Source organism: Sclerotinia sclerotiorum, genomic scaffold (assembly GCF_000146945.2).
Source record: "Sclerotinia sclerotiorum 1980 UF-70 scaffold_3 genomic scaffold, whole genome shotgun sequence".
NCBI classification, from domain to species: domain Eukaryota; kingdom Fungi; phylum Ascomycota; class Leotiomycetes; order Helotiales; family Sclerotiniaceae; genus Sclerotinia; species Sclerotinia sclerotiorum.
Window position 1 is genome coordinate 1730163 of NW_001820833.1, and position 24789 is coordinate 1754951.

The window sequence follows — 24789 nt, forward strand, 5'->3', positions numbered from 1 at the left end:
TTGCCTGCTGACACTCGATACGACGTCACGAAAGTTCCTTCTCTTCCATCGTTGGCTATTTCATTGGCTATTCCCCGCCTTGGCATCTCGATATCGGAAGTGTTTGTTGGTAACTTACGAAAACCACCCACCGCATCTCACCTACCTTCACGGAAGGAAAGGAGACGGAGAGGGAAGAGGATTTAGAGAATGAAAGGATTCCGTGAGAGCAAAATGTGGAGAAGGTAAAAGGGCGAGGGAAAAATCAAGAAAAGGAGTTCCTTGTGAAAGCCGAAAAGGAGGAAAACACGGGTAGATGCGTTACATTTCCGCAGTGAGGGGAAAGGTTAGGTTTCACACACGGGAATGTAGTGATGGCTTTGGTACCACATCACACCCGTGTGAAGATAGATGAAAAGTTCTCGATCATTCGTCGTCCGGATCGAGACCTTATGTATGGTTATAATAAGATAGATAGATGTTTAACATGACAGTCTTGGAGAGTTACTACTATTCCGGAAATTCACCAATGAAGTTTGCCAGGTGAAATCTCCGTACTCCATCGGGGGTAGTTTAAAGTAAGTAAGCGTGGCAATCAAGCTAAACAACTAACACACTACCAGGAGCTCCACTCAAACCAACACACATCCAACACGAACATCAACATCAACCAACAGATTGTTAAGCAAAAAAACATAGCTAAAAAAAAATAACAACATGGGGATACTAAAATTCCTAATTAACAGCTCCAGAGTTTCAAATTTGAGTAATAACCCAATGGAACATCGGTTGGAAAATTCGAAAAATGCTAAAATGCGATTGGTTAAAAAGAGTGCTCTGATTGTTTGCATCGATGCGGGCCGTACTGCCGTTCACATGTAACGATGTATTATTCGTCTACTCGTCTCTCTTGTTTTGTCCCCTAAATCTTTTTTTTTCCCTCTCTTTTTTTTTCTATTTTTCCGAGGAAGCGGAACGCCCTTTCATTTCTTGAGACTGTCATGCCCTTGTAGGGTGCATGTCCACATCTAGTCACTCAATAGTTTCCAGACCACTATATTCGCCTTGTATGAAAGGGAATCGCCGTTCTTACGTATATGTATTGTACATGAGAGACATGGGGAATCATATTAATGACATCGTCTATTCATTATTTACCAGTGAGAATAATGCCCGTTTATACATACATACCATACATACCACACCTACATATACATACCTCCGGATATTGCACCGAAGGTATATTGATGTTACAATTAGGTGGCCATCTCCTCGGCTTTTGTCAATCCTACCTTTCATGCTTCATCCTATACTGTACTGTACTGTACTGTGCTGTACCTGTACTGTACGGAATAATAGCTACAGATTATCGCGAGGGAAGTTTTCTCATTTGGCATCACTCAATCAAACAATCCTTATCCCACCGGCAACTCATGCTTGCTTGCATATATGCCTATATCATGCAGGCCGCCTCCTACATATCACTATATTGTATTCTATCCAATTCGATCGGATCTTGAAATATCGCGCACTTTTCCGCCCGTCCGTTTGTTTGTTTGGTATCGTGACCAGGTTATAAATTATTTGCATGAATACTCTACGATGCATAAGTACTGAACATCTACAACATTTACATTCCGTGGCTACGAGCGAACGATGTGGCCACAATACTTCAAGGATGAGGAACAATTGATTATATTATTTGATATTCGAGGCGACCGCCAAGTGTAGGGTTATGGTAGGGTTAGAATAGGGTTAAAATAGAAAGCAGAGTATAAATAAACTATAATGACATTTAATAAACGAGAGGCTATTCAACAAGTTAAGCTGGGTTCAAGGGTTCGGGGAAGCTACAGATTGTCCCCCTAGCACTTTTTAGACCTTTTTCTCTGCTGCAGATAGAGAAATTTGAGTTTATGCTCACGATCCACCACAGTGAACTTCAATCATCTCAATTAGTCTTTTACTTAGATATGGGTCGTGAAGTGTGAGTGCATGAATGAATGTTCGAGGCCATTAGGAATCTTACTTTACGGCTGATGAACAACGAACCGAGTAGGGTAAGATCAACATGCACCGTACTCTGTACCCATTCATCGGGCCAATTCAGTTGAATTCAATTCATGAATGACGAACCTAGTTAGATGGATCATTTGATTAAGGTACCTCTGTTTCAAGTACCGATAATTACCCAAATTCTCTTCATAAAGTACCGATACATGATATATGCAAGACAGACTCAACCACGGAACTGAACAATCACAACCACGCAGCCATACCATGATGCTACATACCTTATCGTAGCCCACTTCTCCCACTATACTCAATTGATCTTCCGGAGAACATCTATCACATCTCACATCATATCTCACATCACATCTCATTCACTGGGGAAATAAGACCTACCCGCATCGATATCCTCAACCTTAACCAACAGCCCAAGTATCATCATTATGCATAACACAAGTTCCATGCCACCCATATGATATCTATCACATCTCACAACCCTCCATCTTCACGAGAAAAACAGGAACGGAAGGAAAGACACCTCGGCACTACCCCGCCAAAATTTGACTCCAGCGAGAACCGAGTTGACCCGATGCTACATGCAAACCCTCATTCTTCATACACCAACATGAAAACTATTGGTCTATTTCATCGCTCTATACTCCGCTCCGTCTCATAGGTCATCGTAAAGCATAAAATGTTACCCTGTGGAAATCCCCCGCATTTCTGGTTGATCAAGATTGAGATTAGATTGTAGAGCACTAGATTGATTACCTTTTCCTGCATATCGTACCAAATATGAGTTTAAGTATATTATTCCATATGCAAGAATCATGACAAGAGTGAACTGAATCGGTAAATAAATTTTGTAATATCATCTACCCCCAAACTTGGACATCAACCCCCTCGTCCCTGACACCCCCATATCTAGATTCTAAACGATCTGAATGATCTGAATGGAAGAGACAATAGAAGGAATACTCATTCTTACACACATCTCTCGAGTAAGGCAGTCAGATCTTAAATTCCACTACATTTCTTATATTTGATTTTCATCCCTTTATTTCCCATACTACTAGGCGGCGGTGCTTGTGTGCTGTATCTGCAGAACACTTAACACCACCAACCTTAATCCAACACACCCAGGTTCCCCTCACCCACCTCGCCGCACCATTACACACTCCCATCTCAATCCCACGATCTCCTTAGCAGGAATCCATCCTATTCGATTCAATTCTTCAAATACCGTAGATACCACCTCCAACTACCACACACATCATAAATTTGCTGATCCTGATCCTCTCATCCCTGACCCAAACATCCCGCGTCGCATGGCATACAAACACATCCTTTTCTAACCGAACCAAACTTGTTCACACCATACCCATCCACCACGAATAGCATTACTAGCTGATCGACAAGATAGCGGAAAGGCTACATCAACACAACACACGAAATATCAAATCCATGCATATAAGTTACGAACATATCCATTCACATGAAAACGTACCAAAATCTACTTACATCATAGATAGACCGACCACACGAATCAAACCACCCCAAGCACTACTACAGCAGACGTTTCAAACCCTCGTCAAATAACCCCAAGGATTCCTCATCGATTCCTCCCCTTGCCCAGCCAGCCTCAAATGTACCCCCAAACACCCTGCATACTTCGTACAAATAAAAAAAAATCTTCACCTCTATGCGAAACCGGCAAACCTAATCGTACAGCTCTCCTACTCTCCTACTCTGCACTATGTATGTTATAATATATTATGTTATATTATGCACTTACAAATAGTACCTACATAAGCTAAAGTGCACAATCACACCATGACTCCCTATACAGCGTACAGATATACATATATCAACGTATCAGAGAACATCAATCCCAAAATCCTAGGTTCCACAATTCTTGACCTGCAGCGCGGAAGTGATAGAACAAGGTTGCTTGGATGTACCGGGAGTAAAGATACTTTCTCCCCCTTTTGATGTTTAGGTATTTCTTTGATTTTCATATACATACATACGCATACATACATACAGACAGACATACATACAAGACTTCTCAACCCTCCCATCCCACCCACCCAAAAACCCAATCTTCGCAAACCCACCCATTTCCAACCCTAGCCATCAACCCACCCACCCCCATACCCTTTACCAACCCATCTTCCCATCTCCCAAACGCAAACCAAAACCCGGACCCGAACCCCATCTTCCCAAACTCAAAACTCAAAGCTTAAAACTCAAACCCAACCCCAACCCAAAAAACCCAACCCAACCCAAAGACCCCAACAAACAAACAAGGAATCTAAAAAAAGCCTCTCTCTCTAAGCACCAGCCAACTCCCGCCCACCTGCTTGCCCGCCGCCCAGCCACCTCAAAACGCAATACGTCGTATAGAAATATTGACCTCCACACGAGGGCATCGATGCCTCCCTCGCTCCCGCCATCTCGTCTATCTATATTTAGGGTACGGTATGTAATGTAATCTCCGCCAGCCACGTTTGATTGTGTCGATCGATCGATCGAGACGATGTGATGTGATATGATGACGATGATGATGTGATAGAAATATGCATGGGATGTGCTAGGAGCGGTTCGGGGAGAAGGGATTAGGTGGGGGGAAGCCCTGAGATGTATGGACCCTGGGGGAAAGGTTAATTATAGATATTTTGGTTCCGGAGAACGGAAGGGAAAGGGAAGGAAAGTAAAGTAGGGAAAAGGAGTGTGAATAAGCAAATGAGATGAAGATTGTATATCTCTTGTTCATTATTGTATCTGTATGGTAGGTAGTTTACCTATTAATTGGTCATAACTCATCTATCATTACCGTGATCTGGCTTCAGAACACCCTACCTCCCATTCCCAACCCCTTTTCATCCCCTCATGTGTTTTTATGATATCAATACTGAACCTCGTGTTTGCTCGGAGACCAAACAATCAGTCAATCCTAACTGCCATACTCACAACCCCGCTGAAAAAAACCCCTTCTTAACCTTTCCAAGAGGTTTCCCTCCTCTCTGTCCACCATACTTTAAACCCACATCACCAGCTCGGGCATATCCTCCCATAGAATTTGCATCCTTATCTATATCCCCAATCTGGTTGACATCATTCATCCTAAAGCCCTCGCACTCCTTGAAAATAGTCTCATACAGCGAGCCTACAGCCGTAGTCCATTCGTGCATTGCCTTGAGACGTTCCACATCACTGTTATCCTCGATTTCGACTGTTCCTTCTTGTTGGTTAATTTTCGCATTGACTTTCTTGTCAACAATCAAGAAGCCTAAGATGTCTTGAACTTCCGAAACTGGAATTTTGAGGGCTTTGCCGATGAAATCAAGCTTGAAGCGGGTGTAAGGTGCGATTAATTTGACTACTGCTTTGGTTCTCATATTGCGAGTTACTTCATCAATGTTTTCGCGAATGAAGGAGTCGGACATCAGATCTTTGTTATTCTTTAAAACATCTTCGTATCTGTGAATGTCATCTCTTTGGTATGCATCGACTAAATCGGTCATTGCGGCGATACGAGGATCATTCTTATATGGTTTGGTTTCCTGAGATTCGAAAGGATTGATATCGGATTTCATCAACATGGTTGTCAAAACAAGGTACTTAAGAACTTGGATCCGCTGTAGGGATCCAGCTTCGTCGTAATCTTTGAACGACTGGAAGAAATCGCTTTGCGCATCCTTCCAATTCTCCTCAGCCATATGCATCTTCCCACCACATTCTCGAATGATGCCCATGATTCTTGGATGTGGTACTGCTGATTTGACCTTCAAAGCGCGTTCGTACAACCGCTTCAATTGCTTGTTGTTCTTTGTCTCAGAATGCATTTGAATTTCACAAGCGTAAATTTCCAAAGAGTAAGTACCCTTACTTGGGTCATCTGTACCATCTTCTAACTCACATGCCTTGCGGAGCTCTCGTAACTTCTTCGTTGTCGCAGCGTAATCCTTACGGTCGAGGAAGAGTTTCGCCAGCTTGATATTGGTCTTCAACCACAATCTTTCGTTATTGGTGCTCTGGAAGGATTCAAGAGTGTTTGAATAGACCTCCTCCATGCATTTCCTGGCTGCATCGTCTTCAGTCTTTTTTTCAATAAAGTCCAGGATGTTGTTAATGGACTTCTCCGAGTAGTTTCGAGTTACCGCGGATTTGACATAGGTAAGAAGTTCGCGATAATGCTCCACAGCCTGGAAATCATTAGATATGAACATATGATCAGTCAAAACAAATTGATACCTTATCATATAAAGCAAGATTGAACTCAAGCTTTATGGCTTGTTTCAAGCCTTTAAACCCCCAATCACCTTTCTCTTGCTCGAGAGCTGGAATGCCTAGAAACTCCTCAATAGCAGCCTCGGGATCGGTAGATTTCAATTGTTTGGCATTGTAGTATTTGTTTTCGATGTCGACATCTTCATCCTCATCGTCATCATTTTCTTCGTACTCGAAGTCATAACTATCATGGTTAGCTACATTTGGAAAGTCTGGTAAGGCTTCACATACTCCTCCTGGTCGGAATCTTGCATGAAATCATCATCGTCAGACATACTTGCTGTCCTTTGTTTTAAAGGATAAGATTCACCGTTGAATATGATTTAGCCAAATACGGGCAAAAAGCTTTTTGAGGTTTCGTGGTGATGAGTTGTAAATATAATTAAATGTGAAAGGTAAGAGGAGGGACTGTAAGGCTGTATGTATGTCGTTTGCCTGGAGCTTTGTAGTCTTGTATGATTGGCCACTCGCTTAGTGTCCTAGCTTCTTAATTCTGAAAAGCTTCCGCCTCGCGACAGACATCCATCTCATGCCTCTCTCTGTTCAATCAACAACAACAACGAATACTTACAAGTCAAAGTACCCGCAATTTTTGACTAAAGACTCTCTCTCCTCTAGATCTATTAGTTCACTATTAAATTTCCACATACTTCTCGTGTGGAAAAATTCTACCGTGTGCGCCCGCGTGTTTCCCTTCAACTCAGTTGTACAATAACGCCAAACAACCTTCAACATGGGTGGCGATCTCAACTTAAAGAAATCATGGCATCCCCATTTGATGAAGAATCAGACACGGGTGTGGGAGGAAGAAAAGAAAGCACTCGAGGAGAGACGTCGTACAGAACAGAGGATCAAGGAACTTAAAGAAGAACGAGCGAAGGAAGAGATCCAAAACAAACTCGAAGCTGCCGGATCGAGGAAACGGGTTGATCGTGTTGACTGGATGTATCAAGGCCCATCGAGTGGTCAAGCCGGAACCACCGAGGAGATGGAAGGTTATCTTCTTGGAAAGAGACGCATCGATGGGTTAATCAAAGGTACAGAGCACAAAAATCTCGAGAAGCAAGCATCTGAAGCTAGTTTCATGGCTTTACAAAACGCAAATACCCTGCGAGATACGGCAGCCAAGGTCCGTGAAGATCCTATGCTTGCTATCAAAAGACAAGAGCAAGCCGCATACGAGGCTATGATGAATGATCCAATAAAACGACGGAAGTTACTTGAACTGGCTGGGCAAGACACCAAGGAGATCAAACCAAAAAAGGAAAGAAAGCATCGACATCACCACAGGCATCGCGACGATGACGATGAAGAACGAAGACGAAAGCGCAGGAGGGATGAAGATGCGGATGGCCGAGAGGGGGATCGAAGTCACAAGCGTCGCAGAAGTGGTGACGATTACGATGACGATAGGAATCGCAGAAGTCGCAAATCTGAATACCGTCGACGCTCGGATTCGTACTCAAGATCTCGTTCTCCAATAGATAGAAGAGATAGTTTTGGGAGATCACGAAAACCAAGATCACTATCACCAGATAATAGAGAAAGAGGACGACCAGGAAGAGAAAGGGACTACGACCGACCTACGCCAGTATCACCAGATGGGCAACAAAATGGTAGATCGGATAGTGATCATGGTAGGAGGCAGAGAAGGAGGAATAGTTCATCTTCGGAATCCCGATCCCCTACTCCAGAACGACGAAGATCCCCGGATAGGAGGAAATCTTATCCAGCAGGCAGGGAGGACAGAAGAGACAATTACAACAGAAGGGATACTAGGAACAGATACGATCATCAGCACAACGGGAACGGCTATAGCAGACGAGATGATAGGAGGTCGCAGGGTGGATATCAACAGCAAAACGGTCCTTCCGAAGAAGAGAAGGAGGCAGAGCGACAAAAGAAATTGGCTGCTATGCAACAGGATGCATCTAGTCTGGACATTGATCGTGAAAAACGACTCAAGGCATTAGAGGAACAGGAGAAGGCAGCTCGTGAAGCTGAGGACAAAGCACGAACAAAGTCATCCAAGTACTCGGATAAGGGCGACTTTATCAACGGCCTCAATCGCACGGCAGGAAATATGAACCTTGCTGACCGGATTGGGCGTCGTGCAGGACAAGGCTTCATCAAGGAGGAAGAGTGATTATGTTTAATGGTTAGGATGATGGAGGTGTGTTATCTCTCAATACCCTTTCTTTGTACCCTCTGTGTATCAGATTGCGTAGTTTCTCTTGTTGTAGGATCTTGGTGACTGTTTTTACCTTTCATTGCGCAAAATTGCAAATTAGAAAAGCAATAAGCATCAAAATTTGAAATTTCGAATGCTCCCCACCGAGTCCACTCTGGACTAAGTTGATGCTCCACACTGAACAACGCAAAGTCAATTACGGCTCACGGTTCCAAGTTCTGAGTACCACAAATTTCCTCCTTTTCAAGGATATGCCTCCCATGCGACGATCATCCGCTTGAGCCACCCAAATGTCAAATGGAATGCGAGGAATTGCACCATGATGTTGAGAGAAAAGTTTAGAAGATGGACGAAAAAAGAACAAACCATCATTAGAAGAAATTATCGCAATTGAACCAGAGTTAGATGTCTCATGTACCTGACCTGATAACGATTAAACGAATCAAATCTTTTGTGAAGTCGAAAACCCCTTCATCTCTTCCCCACGATGTACTAAGGAGAATTTACAAGGTCGGAGACGGCTAAATGATATTTGGAGCTGCATTAGTTTTTCCCCTCTTCAAAATTGCATCCAGAACATGGTCAATGATAAGCCATAAGCATAAGGTACGGATGGGTAAGTGAAATTGACCGACGCATCCATATCTCAGACGGCCCAGCGGATGCACAGTGTGAAAAGCATCCATCCATCCAGCTGGGCTTGAAGAAAGTTGTTGAAGTTAAGAGTTTACTTATTAGCTGATTTCTATTGTTATTGTTATTATTATACCATCATATGTGGAGTAAAAGCTTATGCTTCATTTCATACTGATGTACTCACAATGTTGCACAGTAATTTAGAATTAACGATAAGGGATAATCAAATGATGACAAAGCATTGATCTTTTGAATTTGTACTCGCACGAGAATTCCTTACGTACCTGAATTTATTGCAACTACATACCAGTATATATGTTTTAAGAATTTATATTATTATTGCTTCTCACAACATCAATTCCAATTCACCATTTTCTTTCATCTATTCAATTGAGTCGACAATTCCTTTCATTGATTGATTTCCATATAAATTCATATCATAAATCATCACATCAGCATTTGCCAGGATAATAATAATAGTATCCAGACGGACCCTCGATACCATAACGCTACCTAGGTACTTACACCCATGCCCTAGTCGCTCTCTGGCCTGGCCCCCTTCTCAATTCTCGGTCCAATCCAACATCCACCATCCACAATCCACCATTCATTATTCACCAGTACTTTTCAATCCTTGAATCAATCATCTCATCCTTCATCCATCCCATCATTCCGTCCCTACGGATATTCTCACATTCTATTATCTGACGTTCACCATTCACCTACGAAATATACCTACTACCGGTGTACATCACGATACGATAATAGTCTATACCTACCTACTACCGACCGATATTCCTGAACAACCCACATACACACATACATACAACACTTAACATTACATCATCGCATCACATACAATATGCCTTGCGGATTAGGAGGATCAAAAACGACCCAGAGGAAATTGGTCTTACTGTATGTTGTATTTTGTTTTTTACGCTGACTTGGATTGAGTCTTTTCAGCCTTTTCTTTTTCTCGACGGAATGTGAGAGAGGCAGGGAACAGGATCTCGTCATATTACACCGATTTTATCATATGGATAAGATTATGCGATGAAATGGTAGTCGAGTAAAGTCGCATCAGAGGTGCAGTGGTAAAAATGATACATTCAATTCAATTTGACTGCAATTACGATTGCAATTGCCATAGCCATTGTTCTGTTGCAGGTTATTTCTGCTGGAGATATGATTATTGGGATGAATAGATTGCTAACGATTCTTGTGTGTTAGAGGGGATGGTGCTTGTGGAAAAACAAGCTTACTTAATGTCTTTACGAGAGGGTAGGTTTGGCTTTTATGTCATTATAATTGAGATGAAATTAGGGCAGGGCTGATGTTGGAACTCTAGATACTTCCCAACGGTATATGAACCTACAGTCTTTGAGAATTACGTTCATGGTATGTCTTTCATCTCTATCCTTCGTGCCCCTTTCATATCTACCTTATAATCTCAGCGGGACTTCGACTTACATTTTCGTCCATTTCAGATATCTTCGTCGATGGTACACATATCGAACTTTCCCTATGGGATACAGCCGGTCAAGAAGAATTCGACCGGTTACGCTCCCTTTCTTACGATGACACACACGCAATAATGCTTTGTTTCTCCGTCGACTCAAAAGATTCCCTGGAAAACGTCGAATCTAAATGGGTGGGCGAAATTGCCGAGAATTGTCAGGGTGTCAAACTAGTTCTAGTCGCATTGAAGTGTGACTTGAGAGAACAAGGAGCGGATGATGAAGCGGCAGAGGGAACAGATGGTGCAGAGCCCAGGGAAAAGAAACCAATGATTGATTATAATCAAGGCTTGGAAGTCGCGAGAAGAATCAATGCCCTGAGATATTTGGAATGCTCGGCAATGAGGAATAGGGGAGTTAACGAGGCCTTTACGGAAGCGGCTAGAGTCGCGTTAAGTGTTGATCCGAATGGGGGTGATGGGAATGGGAAGTGTGAGGTTATGTAGTGGGTATAAAAAGTGCGTGGGAACTTTATTATGGAAGGAGATTTGACTGCTTCTGTTCTTTTTTTGATTCTGGGAAGGCGTTGGAGGTTGGAGCGTGAGATATGTTGTGATTTGCTCACAGGTGGTACATATAATTCTACCGGGAGTAGAGGGAGACTCTCGAGTTATTTTCCGGAGAGGTTCTTTCACATCCAACATTCAGATGGATTTTAGGTTGGAGCGGCGAAATGCACACCCCGCTTTTCTTCCCTCCTTACTTTCCTTTCCTCCTACAGCAGCTTCTTGGAGGAAAGGAGAGAAGAGGAGATTATTCCGATTTCGATTCATGAACATATAACTTCAATTCTGATATTCTACTTATCTTCTTACTTTTCTTTTTCTTTTTTCTTCTTCTTTCTTCCTCTTCTTTCTCTTTTTCTTCCAACTGACATCCACGAGGCGGATTAGGGAAATCTATTGACGTGATGGGTGGATGGATGGCCAGATATTCAATTGTCAAATGATGCTAGAGCCGAAAGTAGGGATTCCCGGATGAGTTCGAGGGTTGAGCATTGGGTTTGCCTGTGGTGGGTGGGTGCGTGCGGTGGTTGACCTGAACGAAGGGGCGGTGAGAGGAGGGGAAGTGAGGGGAAATGAGGGGGAAGCGATGGATCTATATAAGTGGATGGATGATGGGTGGGTGGGTGTGATCACTGCGATGGGATAGGATGGGGTAGGATAAAAATATGTACTTGTATACTACGAATAGTAAACAATGAGATGGAATTTTTGTATTTTTTGTATTCTATGTCGAACTCTTTTTTTGTGTTTCTTCTTTTACCGGGAAGGAAAAGGATAAAATAAAGTAAGATTTGAAATTTTGACATAAACTTTCTTGGTATTATAAATCTTTAATTCTATTTCTAATTGTAGTCTTAACTCTAACAAGATTTCTAAGATTTCAATCTCATCTATTATCTATCACCCTCCATCACATCAACATCAACATAAGATATTCTTTTTAAGTTCTAACAATCACCCCTCCCAAATTAAAAAAAAAAAAAAAAATCAACCTTCCTTCGTCGAATCCCCCTTAAACCCCATCTCCACATCCCTCTTAAAAACCCACCATCCCTTCCCCGCCTTCTCCTTTGCATTCTCCGCCAACTGTCTCCGTTTCTTCCTCGGATAATTAACCGGACTCTCACCTCCGACAAAAATAGCCACATCATAAAACAATCCTCCTATTAACGCGCCGGAAATCGTAGCGCCCCATGCTCCATACACCCACCAGGCATTCGAAACGGTGAAGACATCGCTGCCGTAGCCTACTGTGGCGGTAGCGAGACGCGGACCGAAATCCCGTGCAGGGTTCAGACATGCCCCTGTTGTGTAGCCGAATGCCATGGTTAGGACTGTGACGACGAGGCCGACGATTAGGGCGTGCATACCTGCTCCGGGGGGTGCGTTGGAGTCGTCTCCTAGGGCGAGGATGGTGCAGGCTAGGATGCCGGTTGCGACGAGTTCGTTGAAGAAACTGGAGGATGGGCTTGCGAAGGTTTTTGGTTGTGTGTAGAATGAGGAGCCGGTGCCTCCGGATAGTAGGTTAACTACTTGATTATTGTCGAGTATACCACCGCTAGCATCGTACGTGGCAATGGCGTCTTTGTAAATGCCGTATGCAATTAGTCCGGCGAGAAAACCTCCGAGGATTTGCGCGAGGACGTAGATAAATGCTTTTCTTATGGGGAAGCCTCGGTATATACAAAGCATGAGGGAAATGGCAGGATTGAGATGAGCACCAGATATTCCACCTGCAATGTAGATACCTATTGTGATTCCCAAGCCCCATGCCCAATTTGTGGATTGATAATTACCTGAAGTTTCTTCCGAGGTCTGAACTGCAAGATTGGTGGCCAAACCAATAAGGACTGCAATCATTGTCTGTGTAATTGTTAGATATGTAGTATCATGTGGCATGATCAACTTACTGCTAAGCATTCAGCTAACGGTTCACGAAACTTGTTTCGAATCGATGCTAAAGCGTTGGAGTTGTCTTTTTCTTCCTGGATATATTGCATCGCTTCTTCACTGCTTAAAGACCATTCGTCGTCTTCTAAATTATCCCCCCTTTCCAAATCTAGCTCCTTGTCATTCTCATCGCCTGCAAAGTCTTCACTTTGCGTCGTAGCATGTTGAGCTAAAGTTGATCCTGAGCCTGAGGGATGTTCCACAACATCAGAAAGTCGATTGGTATTCTGCTGACCTAAATCCGCCTCTCCATCATCATGAGGAGATCTCCAATCATCCATAGGATTATCTCTCTCGGCTAGCGGGGTACCATTATAATCCAAGATCATGTTCTCCGAATCCTGTCTATTAGATCTATAGCTTTTCCTCTTCCATCGGTCTTGTTGTTGGTGTCCATAGCCTCGGTCTTCTTCATTCCTGCCCAGGCGATTCGATTTCTTTTTTGTTTCCCCTTTTCTCTGGTCGTCAATCATCCCAACTTGTGGTATTGCCTCAGCATCCCCAGGCTCTTCATTTGCCGCAAGCTTGTTCTCGACCACAGTATTTCTCCCTCTTCTCATTCCCGGCCTGACTACTCGAGGAAGGGGTTTCGCCAATCCCCATACTGGTTCGTCCTTCGGTTTTTGGTAATTTGGATTAAAGTCATAATATTCTCTATCGACATAATGAGGTTCGTGTTGGGGTCCTCCAGCGTTACCAGCTAGGGAATGTTGCGGTCGAGCCTCGGGTGGTGTGTTATTTGTATACAGTCGTCCTCCATGCGGTCGTGCATTGTGTTGATGTGATCTTTTAGAGGTATGAGCTTGAGCGTTTGGACGATTCGTCCTGGTAGTTTTCGCGGTTTTCTGTGTATTAACACTGCCGGTTCTGACTGAAGGTGCTGGTGTGCTTTGACCGGCGTCCTGTTCTCTATCGTGATGTTCTGCCATGAGAGCTTCCGTTTATATATTATGATGCCTTTCTTCACTCACGATTTCAAAGGGCATGGAGGGGTGAAATAATTCTTTGCAACAGAACGAAATGCACTTACAAGGGATCTTTCACTTACCTTGTGCCAATTCATATATAGCATTGTATGGAAGGCAATTCTTGATTGAAAAGTCGTCATAATTGCAACGATGGAGGGGAATTTTGTGGGTATGATCGATATCTAGGTATCGATGCAAAAGTAGAAAAGTTCGGTGTCAACAATAATGCTTTGATGTTTGGTTATTGTGGATCATCCGGAGCTGTTGGTCCTTAGCGAATGTATTCGACGGAGTAGTGGTCCTAATTGGTTCTGGTGGTTCCTGGTAATTTCATACAAAACTTCAGAAGGAGTAAATCTTCCATAATATGCAAACAAAAGCAAGATCGGTAGGTTGGAGAGAATATCTATTTAGGAAAGAGGAAAATCATCAGAAAGCTTGTTTTCTATATAATTCGATCCCCACCAAATGAATTCCTTGGTGAGTCCCATTGCACGTGATTTCGGACCGACTTCATCAAAGATCTTTTCCTTCTTTTGAGTCCACTTCGGTCCTTGGTCATAAGGTAGAAGTAGAATTCTCCATATGTCCCATGTTGTAATGAAACCCTTACTCATCAAGTGTGAATAAAGATGTCCTATTTCTTCTTTAGACATGATCGACCTTCAACTAAAACACTTTCGTCTGTTCCTGCTGCTCTTCTCAATCTCTTTCAAGGATCTCTTACCTTCGGAAATACTATCTTCACAAATTTCACACATCAAACTCAAGGTGGGATACATGGGAACTGCATATTCGAGTTCTCAAGTACATGGGCTTCGAACTCTTCAGTTTCATGGGTCAGGACGTACTCCCTCGTCTGATATTCCATCACACAGAACTTGAAGCTTCTGGGTCTTTTGACATCGCGAGTTTCCGAGGCTGCAGATGACATACTCTAGTGCATACAACTTTGAACTCCCGATCTCGGGTCAATTGACGAGCAGTTTTGTTACAATCTCCACAACCTGACGACAGATAAAGTGGGCTTGGAATGGAAGGCACCGGATTGCAAACTCATGCACCTACCGAAAGGGGAAGAATTTCTCAGTCTGTGGAAAATAACTTGTGCCCTGTCTTAATAGCATTTCAATCAGGATATAGAAGGTTTGGATGTCAAAAATGCACAACCTATTCTCGACAACGGGAGAGCTGCATAAGTAGTCAACACCACAGTAACATTTTTCACTCCCAAAATCCTTGTACAGCAATTCTAGAACGGCGAACCAAGAAATCCGTCATAGGTAGACTCTCCCCGTTTTGTGCAGGATCGACTATTATTAAAGTGCGTGGGGCCAGGATTCATTACATTGATCCGAACAGCCTACCACGCCAACGATAGCAAGATACCCAAGTATTCGCACACTTCCTTTTTTATATAAATCCTACTTCCCCCAAAATTGTCATGTCTACGTCATTTTTGGAAATGCCGAAGCTTGATACCGGATTGTTCCAATTCTCAGAACTCGTGATCCACTTTATAATCTCAAGTAGTTGGCTCACGCAGCTGTTGGTCCCCTTGATATCTAAGTCCGTATCATCCAAGGACACGGCTACACAGCAAGCGTCCCATTTTTGGCATAACACAATTCGAAAAGGGCTACTATGGATTATGTGCTTCAGCCTTTCAAAACTGCTGAACGTTCAACCTCACCGATATCAGTTCCGTCCATTCTTTCCATAGGCTTCAGATTCGAGTAATCGCTTATCCTGGTGTCAATACTTCAAGTTCACATCCTGGACAGATATTTGCCGCAACGCAACATCTTCCGCAGTACGTCCCTCGTCCTCACCAAGCCCACTCAGGACATTGTACCATGATGCATAAGCGTGGGAGTTGAAGGCTTCCTCATCTGCGGTCATTCTTGTCAATAACCCAACACAGGTTTCTTTTGCTTTATCTGTGCCCTAGCCGAAATCAAAGTGGACCAGTTAATGCTCGTGGTAGGAGGCAATCGATCTGCAATATACTCTGGAAGAACGGCCATCTGCGATCTGTCTGAGCTTTAGAAAACTGCATATGGATGCTCTATTTAGATGATAGTGACAACTAGAATTGAGGTTTTAATGATGATCGATCGGTGCTGAGGCTGGATGCTATGACTGGAGGTGCCCAATACCAGGGGAATCTTGTATTCCCGCAATTGCGGTTTCGAATTGTCGCTAAGCTTCCTCCTTTTGCAGATACTGGCTATGAGGCTTTTCCACTCTTGGAAATTACCAAATATCCAACCAGGAGCTTGTCTCAGTTACCTATAGCCCCAGTAAATTTTAATAAAACCTTGGAAGCCTTTTGATGTCAAAGTTGATATCTGAAAGTGTGAGCAAATTATCTTGTTATTGCCTATATATGTTAGCGAAGAGTTTGAATGACGTACCGTGGCTAGTTTTCGCCTCCGGGTTTTAAATAAACATAACAAGATTGCATACCATGCATATGCGAACAATGCATCAAAGTCGCAGTAGTTCGAAGCTATAATTGATACCATATATTTACCCCAATATCTGCAACTTCAGTTCTGAACATCCAATCATATTGGTTTCCGACTCGTTACCGAAAGATCCCTACGCTTCTGACTCGTGAGAAAGACTTTCTTGCATGATAGGAAGGTTTTAGTGAGCTTGAAATGAACGAAGCACATGAACAGCTACGCTACCACGCCTAGAAGTCCGACCAAAAGCCGTGTGCAAAACGGGCCGAGTCAAAAATAGCCTCTTCGACACCGCAAGAAGCTGGCTAGGGTGGCGATCTTTGGCTTTGAGAGCTATTATCATGATACGATAAATACGATTGCGGTACTAGGTAATAGTTTGTCCATGCTCCTAATGTGATATTTCCCTCATATCCGACTACTAGATGCTCTTTAAATACTTTGCCTCTAACTAGAAGATATAATGTCCTAGAGCGTCGCAGGTGAATCTTTGGGGAACTTCGTTCAATAAGAAGCGCTGCTTGCTGCTCGATGGTATTATTATTTTTGCTAGGTTTGGCAAGTACAGTTTTTGAGACGGAATATGCTCTGCAAAATTTTACAGAATCTCTATGTAGGTAAAATAGCTATCTCGCATCGTACAGAAGAGGGTTTTGTATAAGAATCTGGAATTTCCAGGCTCCAGGTGAAATCACCATGTCTTATTTCGTATAATTCTAACTCCTTAGTGCGAGCTCATTGGTGTAAACTACATTTGAGTGACTTTTATCCAAGCGACTTTACGGCTTGCTGGGAGATCATTGCTCGGACTCGAAGCCGTCGCCTCCAAAATTAAAGAGATTTTTAGAGTTATTAGCAGATCTATAAAAAAAATATAGGCTGCTGCTGAAGTGAGAACTCGAGGACTGTTGTCCGTATGTAATATAAAGCTAGTAGAGCTATCGGCTGCGTTATTGTCAGGCTGGAAAGTGTTTGATTTATTGAACTGAGAACTTGAAGGCTGTATCCTGCGGAGCGAAAAGGATCTGCAAGGGCTGTGAAGCTGGTGGTGTTATTTGCCTGGTTGGTGTTACCAGAAACATACCAAAAATCTTTCTTCTCTCTCCTTCTCCTGCAATCAATTCACTCACGTGTTGGTTATATTTCAAGTGTTCTTTGGGATGCTCACTTCCTTGCATACCTGTCGGTGTTGCCGTTCGTTCTGGTCAGTGAGTAGTCGCTGGCTATCTTTTTTCATGTGCTTGTTCTTCCAACATATTTCCGAGCAGAAATCTGGCTATTGATTCGCTGTTTGAGATAGTTCGAGCCAGGCTTCAGCGTATCTTTGTTCACGTTGTGAAGGGTTGTAGGTTCTCAATCTGCTGAAGATGGTTGTCCGGGAGGCGCCGTGCCTGGTGCGGTGCTGAATAGAGGGTTATATGATATTCTTGTGCTAAACTGGTGCTTACAAACCGCTGTAAAAAAAAAAAATAGGGATTCTATTAATAGCAGTTTACCGTCTCGTTCCAGAAGTGGTGTGGTTTTCTTTCAATTTGCCATTGGCGTTCACAATGGTGATAAATATAGTTAGTTGTTGGCAGCAATGGGCATTCTGTTAGGTCGGAAATTTTGGATATCTTGAATTTATGGTCTTGGTAGCTCTAATTGATTCTTACAAAGAAATTACTGTTGGTGGTTTTCGAGGTCGTTTACGGTTGTGTGATCGGATTGCAACATTCTTTGTTGTTATTGTCTGAAAGTTGTTCTTTCCCATCATAACAGACTATAAAGAAAGCCTCATGTTCGCGTATTTAGAGTCTTGTCTAGCCACGCCAGAAAGAAAATGAAAAGAGGAAAGGGGAAAAGGAAAAGGGGGGAAATGATTGCTGCGTTTCTTTAAGCGAGAGCGACCACGGAATCACACCAGAGAGCTCATCTCTACATTTTCTGCATATATTTCACTATATTCACATATCATTTTACATTATATTAAAGTCTGTTCAATTCTCGAACTAAAAAAAGAAATTTCTATTCTGTCTGGCAGAGCCCGCTCCAAGTTAAACAATTTACTAACCTATCTGGATACCCCAGATACTTTTCTGTGCTTTTGGTTTTTACAAGGAAATAAAGTACATTCAACCCTAGCAATTAACACCTGAAAGTAAAGTTGTCTACGAGTCTACTATCGAGTGATTTGAGATGATTCAACACCGGGCCTTTCATGTCAACTCTCGAAACTCACAACACATCCTTACTCACCGTTTTTCTTCGAGAATGACTTCGCCAACTGCTTCATCTTGTCGCTCATCTTCCTTGCCATTGTCTTCGTTTTGGATGGCTTGAGCGGGGTGTCGCGTGGCTCGGCAACAGGTCGTTCTCGTTGGCTCGCGCGTGTTGGAGGTCTGTCTTCATACTCTTCGTGTTCCTTTGATGCTCTCGAATAGTTCGGATGTTCCTCTCTATCGATGCTCTTACCTTTGATTTCTAAAGCATATTCTTCAGAAGGTCTTTCTTCAGCTTCTTCTTCAGCCCCGTCATCTTCCTCCAATATTGTCGGATAATCCGGATTTGCTCCTCCACCTGTTTTTGGACCTGATACCACACGTAATCCTGTTCTTATACTGGTGGAAGGACAGACTCGCTTGGCTTTCTCTTTCTGTGCGCGAAATCTCGCTGCTTCAAAACAGCGAGAGCAAGAGCAGTCACCTTCCGCTGCATCTTCCCTTTCCTGCTCGAAGAATGGACATGCCATTACCGTGATGTTGTTTTCCAATGCATGGGCACACGGATGAAATGAAGTTCGTGCGTCTCCGCAGGTGTAGACAGTGGTCCTTTGTTTACACATCTTGATGGTTTGGGTTGGGTGTTTGGTGGTTGCGTTGCTGTGGTGGTGTTAGCTGGAGTATGCTGTCGGTGTGTAAGTAAGTTCTAGTGATTGGGTACAGACGAAGAGAGGGAAATTAAAGAGAGGAAACTCTGGTCTTTTCTATGATGCTGCGTGTTGTTCGAATATTGTTTCCATAATTCCATGTTGTTGGATTATTCTCCAATGGCCTTTGTGTTCTAGAGAATAGGTTTAAAGAAACAATGCTTCATGGGCTAATGTTACGTGCCATCACTGGGGTTAGACATGTTGTACATTTCATCCTTTGTTCGACCAATGTAATCTTAGTATATTATACCTTAAAGACGTAGTAGGATTTGATATTTGTTAGTCAAACTTGAGATTTGCAACACGAGCTTAATTCTATAGCCCGGTCAACATGCCCATATACATACTATTATATTCATGTAGGCCTGTAATTGGCTGTCAATTTAAGCTATAATGACAATCCATATTTATCAATCTAGTTGCCATTCAATATATCCATTCAAATATTACCTAGATATATTTTCATATTTTGAAATAGCACATTCGAATAGTAGAGTCTATCTTCAGAATTAACTCTTTGGATATCCATCTCTATATGATACTTGAACAACAATCAATTATATGCCATTTACACTGATTACATCAATGACAAAAACCACATGCAAATATCAACGGAAATTTCGTAACTCTTCTATATGTTTATCCGTCTACAACACCTTCATACTCCTCCGTTAAATTTATGGTTCTCCTTCAAACGAAATCTTCATACATTTCAATATCATGTATCACACAATCATTAAGCAGACTACTATACGGAAAACTCATAATTTTTTGAAATGTCTAGGTATTTATGTATAACACTAACTCACACTAAAGGTTCTAAGTTAAGTCGCATTACCAGGATTTACCTGGATTTACCTCAGATACGTATCTCCTATTCTTACCCCCTTACAATTAACCATCGCATCAGCTATCACATTCGACTTCCGAAATTTAATATTCATTCGACTTCCCCATAGGTTTTCCACTTAGCCTACCAATTAACTTGTTGTTCAAGTTTCTAGTTGATTTATTACTCGAGTTGACATTCGACCTCTCCATCCATACCGCTGGTGCGGCCCCTTAGACATGCCTACTCTTTCAAGGCGGTGATTGTAATCTCATCTTCTGTAGAAAAGCAATTTCCTACTCACAAAAGGTCTCCGTATGTTTGAGGATGATGAGCGGTATGTATGCATGTTGATTGAGGGATAGTAACAGTATCATTTACAAATTTTCATAAATATTAATATAAATCTCCAAATTATTGTAGATGATATATCGATTCGAGCTTCAAATTGTTGTGTGTTTATTGTTAGACGTGTAGGTGTGAGGATACGGAGACGTGCACAAGAAAAGGTGGAGTGGACTTGTACAAGGAGTTTTAGTACTAGGTTATTTTATGGAAGACAATTTTCTGCCTCTTTTAAGAGATCATCATTAAAGGCGATACTCGAAAGTAGCGGCGAGAATCAGAAAAGACACTGTGATAGACAATTGTTCTTTTTCATTCGGAGAATTACAAGAAGCTAGCTCGACGTCATCCTGCCTTTGGGAGCATTTTTCAGAACTTGAGATTGGAGCAGCAATTCTTGATTTCACAATCATAATCTCACCGGAATTTTCAGCAGGTATAAAGAACAACTGCAGAATAAGTTTCGAACAATAATACAACCGAGTCTTATGGATTAGTTGTTGTTCTGTTCATCATAAAGAAAAGGGGTGAAAACTTGGCTAGCTTTGCCATTGTACAGATTGAGTAAGTAAGAAACATCCTAAAGCACTCAACGAAAAGAATCTTAAGCTTTTATTGAAGAGGGAATGAATGGATTGAGATGTAGTATTCAAGTTATCGACATATACAAGCGGGATATATTTGTTCAACTTGAACTGTATTCTTCACAACAGAACACAAGGCATGGGGCGATCATGAATAGACTCTAAACAATAACTTCCCTGGAAGTATAAGTATCACTTGTCGAACCTTGCTTAACTTATTTTCATTCCTCATCAGCTTTCAATATCATACAAACACAGCACACACAAGTACTCAATCAGATATCGAAATTACAGCAAACAAACAACTTACCACCAACCGTAAGTAGTAACCGCAATCATGAAGAAATTCTGCATCGCCATCTGCTCACTTTCAGGCATCGCATACGTAGCCACAACGGTCTCGGGATCACTTTCTTCACAATCCTTTTAGCATCAACCTCGACAGCCCCACGAGCCCCACATGGTGGGCACTCGACTTAGAGTGCACCTTTGACCACAGAACCGACGGTCTTGACTGCAGCTAGAAGATCTGGACCAAGGAAGAACCAATTCCAACCAACCAGTCCGCAAGGACTTCCGTTTCGAGTTAAGACACGATGATAATGATGGAAAAAATCGAACTCTGGGAACCCTTATACACAAACAAGTTCGTTGTCATCCAAACCGATCCCAAATTCTTGCCGGCTGAGGTCGACAGAAAATGGAGAGAAATTGATGCCCCGATTGTCAGTTTCCCAATGAAGGTCAGCTGTGTGAGAAATCACGGATTCTCCACGGTTCTTTGGTGCGAGAAATGGATGCACGATACGAAGATGCGTGCTCATGAGTTGAGCTTGCAGGAGGAGTTGAGATTGAAGGAGGAGTCGAGATTGAAGGAGGAGTCGAGATTGAAGGAGGAGTTGAGATTGAAGGAGGAGTTGAGATTGAAGGAGGAGTTGAGCTTGCACAAGGAGTTGTGAGTGAGGAACGAGAATTTCATTGTGCTCTTATTTCCTAGATAGCAAACGCTTCAGATTTCAGATTGATCAGAATGTCAGGATTTCTTTTCACTCTTTTTTCCTAGGACACATCGAACACCTCAGACATTAAATTGACACCCGTTAATTTCATTTCACTCTTCTTTCCTAGACAGAGAACGCTTCACATTATTTCAAAATTCAAAATTCAAATTGACAAAATTTCATTACACTCTTCTTCACTAGACACAAAACATCTCATATTCCAGATTCCATATTCCAAATTGACAACATTTCACCTCGCTCTTCTTTCCCAGCCAGAATTCTCCAGAATAATCATGAATCCATGAACATTATAAACAACAACAATAAGCCCCTATCATCAAGACTATTGAACCTCAGGATGTATAAAAATATAGAACCCTAGAATGAGTTTACACGATTACAATCGCATATGAATAGTGATGAAATGAAATGAAACAAAACATGAAAATGGTGAAAATGATAAAAATGGTATTTGGATAATTATGAGTGTTTACATTCGTAAAAACACGCTTATTGCTACCTACATACCACCCCTTTATTTCACCACTTTCTCGGTAGTTATCTTACTACAGAAACATCATTGCGTAACTTCCCCGACTTATCCGTCACAAAGAAGAAAGGAAGAGGGGAGAAAGATATCAAAAGACAAAATGAGAGAGAAGCTTGTGTTATATATAAATACACTGGTTTCATGAACAATATAAGATTACCAACGGCAATAAATAAACCATGATCACCAAAAACTTCCACAAGAACTTTGCCTCATCCTTGACCCGAGCCTCAGGGTTGAGATGTATGGATGGATATGCTCCAAATTGGAGATTTTGCTTCAATGTAAATGGTGGGGTTATATGTAGGATTTGCAATACTGATTCCATCCTAGTGTACAATCTCGAGATATTCGAAAAGATAGATCCGTATGATCCAGATGAGGATATACAGACAACATGTCGTTCAATACACGCTTGGATATCTGATATTTCCCATGCACTTGTTTTTCAGCTGATATAAACACTGTGCCAGTCAAATTTAAAGCTCAAATAACGATGAATTTGATAGTGAAAAAAACCCCAAAATAAATGTGAACTTGAAAGAGGATTTCTCATTTCGTACATATAAACATGAAGACTAAAACGCCGTAGCACCCAAAGCTATATTCAAAAACACCACATTAAACCCATGCAGAATTATGCATTCCGTCTATGATCCAACATTTTATGCATACAATCCGTCACCCAAAACCCATCATGCGCGTTTATAGCTTTGGTTCCAATCCAATTGTTGATGTTGAAGAGGTACCCATACCCTTGAAATCCTTGGGTGCCAGGATAATGTTATATTCGAGATCCAATTCTGCTTTCGGGTCACCATGGCGTGGTTTGAAGTCAACGACAAGATCTGGCTTTACTGCAAAAACGCTGTCGTTGATGAGGTATGGGTCGGTGTTGGGGTAGATTTGAGTTGTTACTGGCTTGTAGTTTTCATTTGAGATCTGCGGATTCCTGCATTAGCTTCTGAAATATACGGTAGAATGTGGAATGGCATACCATCAAGTGAATGTGAGCAGGTCTCATTGGGTGACGATCAAGCAACTTCAAGAGAACACCGGCTGATCCATCAGTTGGCAGTGAGTATGCAGTTGGGTGCAAGCAGTAAAAATGATATTGTCCGTTCTCATCGGTCCTGAACTTTCCTCTCAAGTTGTTATCGGTTTGGTTTTCAGGGTCTTGGAAATCGTATTTTCCGTTGGCAGATGCTTGCCAGATGTCAACGACTACATTTGGGATTGGCTTCTTGGTGATCAAATCGGTGACGGTTCCGTGCATCAAAGTAGCCCTTCCACCTTCAGGCACTGGGTCCTGCATGATGCTTCCGCCAAGTGGTCTGAATGGGGCGTTGGGGCTCCAGAATGGACCGAGGATTGAAGAGGATGTAGGTGTCTCGCCAGATTCGGTCATGACATGATGTGCGATTTCATCGACGACACTAGAAACACAGTTAGATATAGTTTGTAGGGTAGCACATTTGGGATACTCACGATTCGAGGCCGAGAACATCTGAAACTCGGTGACCTTCATTTCTGATGGGGGTGCTAATTTGTCCAATGGTGTTGACAAAGTTGACACCGGCCATCCATTCATCTATTGTGAGCTCATTCTCCCGTGCAAAGTCGTGGATGTGTTGAATGAGAGAACCCATCAATTGCCTTGTTCGGGGATCGGTCTTAGGGCCAATAGCGTTGATGACATTTGTAGTGAAAGTTGGGTCAAATTTTTGGGATCCATTTGAAGTAGAACTAGTAGTTCCTTGCTGTGTCGACATTTTGATTATGATGAAGTAGATATGATGTTATGGTTGAGTGATAACGAGGTTATAGGGAAATAATATGGTTGAAATGAATACAAAGAAGTCGTGAATGATGACGGAAAGTAAAAGCGACTTACCTCGAGGAGGAAGTCCTACCTATATATGATTATTTTTCTAAACATCCTCACCATACTCGGCTTAACATTGAGAACGGATTACTAGTCTGTAGTACGTACTCCAGGATTTGGTGATCTAGTGACACCTTCGTTCTAGCAGTGGATTGAGACGGGT

At 42.3% G+C, this 24789-nt stretch overlaps 10 protein-coding genes across 10 annotated transcripts; 4 read left to right on the top strand and 6 right to left on the bottom strand.

Annotated features, from left to right (window-relative positions):
* Positions 1-4958: 4958 nt before the first annotated feature.
* SS1G_02767 (hypothetical protein) lies at positions 4959-6557 on the bottom strand (the record flags this gene model as incomplete). Its single annotated transcript, XM_001596497.1, has 3 exons — positions 4959-6197; positions 6247-6466; positions 6514-6557. The coding sequence occupies 3 exons, from the start codon at positions 6555-6557 to the stop codon at positions 4959-4961; spliced, it is 1503 nt and encodes a 500-aa protein (XP_001596547.1).
* Positions 6558-7015: 458 nt separating this feature from the next.
* Positions 7016-8428, top strand: SS1G_02768 (hypothetical protein; the record flags this gene model as incomplete). Its single annotated transcript, XM_001596498.1, has 1 exon — positions 7016-8428. One exon carries the CDS (start codon positions 7016-7018, stop codon positions 8426-8428), a length of 1413 nt encoding a protein of 470 aa, XP_001596548.1.
* Positions 8429-9971: 1543 nt separating this feature from the next.
* Positions 9972-11072, top strand: SS1G_02769 (hypothetical protein; the record flags this gene model as incomplete). The annotated part of the gene is made up of 3 exons (XM_001596499.1): positions 9972-10024; positions 10458-10507; positions 10564-11072. 3 exons carry the CDS (start codon positions 9972-9974, stop codon positions 11070-11072), a joined length of 612 nt encoding a protein of 203 aa, XP_001596549.1.
* Positions 11073-12119: 1047 nt separating this feature from the next.
* SS1G_02770 (hypothetical protein) lies at positions 12120-14011 on the bottom strand (the record flags this gene model as incomplete). The annotated part of the gene is made up of 2 exons (XM_001596500.1): positions 12120-12995; positions 13043-14011. 2 exons carry the CDS (start codon positions 14009-14011, stop codon positions 12120-12122), a joined length of 1845 nt encoding a protein of 614 aa, XP_001596550.1.
* A 449-nt stretch (positions 14012-14460) lies between these two features.
* On the bottom strand, positions 14461-14706 carry SS1G_02771 (predicted protein; the record flags this gene model as incomplete). Its single annotated transcript, XM_001596501.1, has 1 exon — positions 14461-14706. The coding sequence occupies one exon, from the start codon at positions 14704-14706 to the stop codon at positions 14461-14463; it is 246 nt and encodes an 81-aa protein (XP_001596551.1).
* A 1099-nt stretch (positions 14707-15805) lies between these two features.
* On the bottom strand, positions 15806-15952 carry SS1G_02772 (predicted protein; the record flags this gene model as incomplete). The annotated part of the gene is made up of 1 exon (XM_001596502.1): positions 15806-15952. One exon carries the CDS (start codon positions 15950-15952, stop codon positions 15806-15808), a length of 147 nt encoding a protein of 48 aa, XP_001596552.1.
* Positions 15953-18751: 2799 nt separating this feature from the next.
* On the bottom strand, positions 18752-19632 carry SS1G_02773 (predicted protein; the record flags this gene model as incomplete). Its single annotated transcript, XM_001596503.1, has 2 exons — positions 18752-19382; positions 19610-19632. 2 exons carry the CDS (start codon positions 19630-19632, stop codon positions 18752-18754), a joined length of 654 nt encoding a protein of 217 aa, XP_001596553.1.
* A 2163-nt stretch (positions 19633-21795) lies between these two features.
* On the top strand, positions 21796-22149 carry SS1G_02774 (predicted protein; the record flags this gene model as incomplete). Its single annotated transcript, XM_001596504.1, has 1 exon — positions 21796-22149. The coding sequence occupies one exon, from the start codon at positions 21796-21798 to the stop codon at positions 22147-22149; it is 354 nt and encodes a 117-aa protein (XP_001596554.1).
* A 771-nt stretch (positions 22150-22920) lies between these two features.
* Positions 22921-23202, top strand: SS1G_02775 (predicted protein; the record flags this gene model as incomplete). The annotated part of the gene is made up of 2 exons (XM_001596505.1): positions 22921-22984; positions 23075-23202. 2 exons carry the CDS (start codon positions 22921-22923, stop codon positions 23200-23202), a joined length of 192 nt encoding a protein of 63 aa, XP_001596555.1.
* A 244-nt stretch (positions 23203-23446) lies between these two features.
* SS1G_02776 (hypothetical protein) lies at positions 23447-24513 on the bottom strand (the record flags this gene model as incomplete). Its single annotated transcript, XM_001596506.1, has 3 exons — positions 23447-23683; positions 23739-24177; positions 24230-24513. 3 exons carry the CDS (start codon positions 24511-24513, stop codon positions 23447-23449), a joined length of 960 nt encoding a protein of 319 aa, XP_001596556.1.
* Positions 24514-24789: the final 276 nt, after the last annotated feature.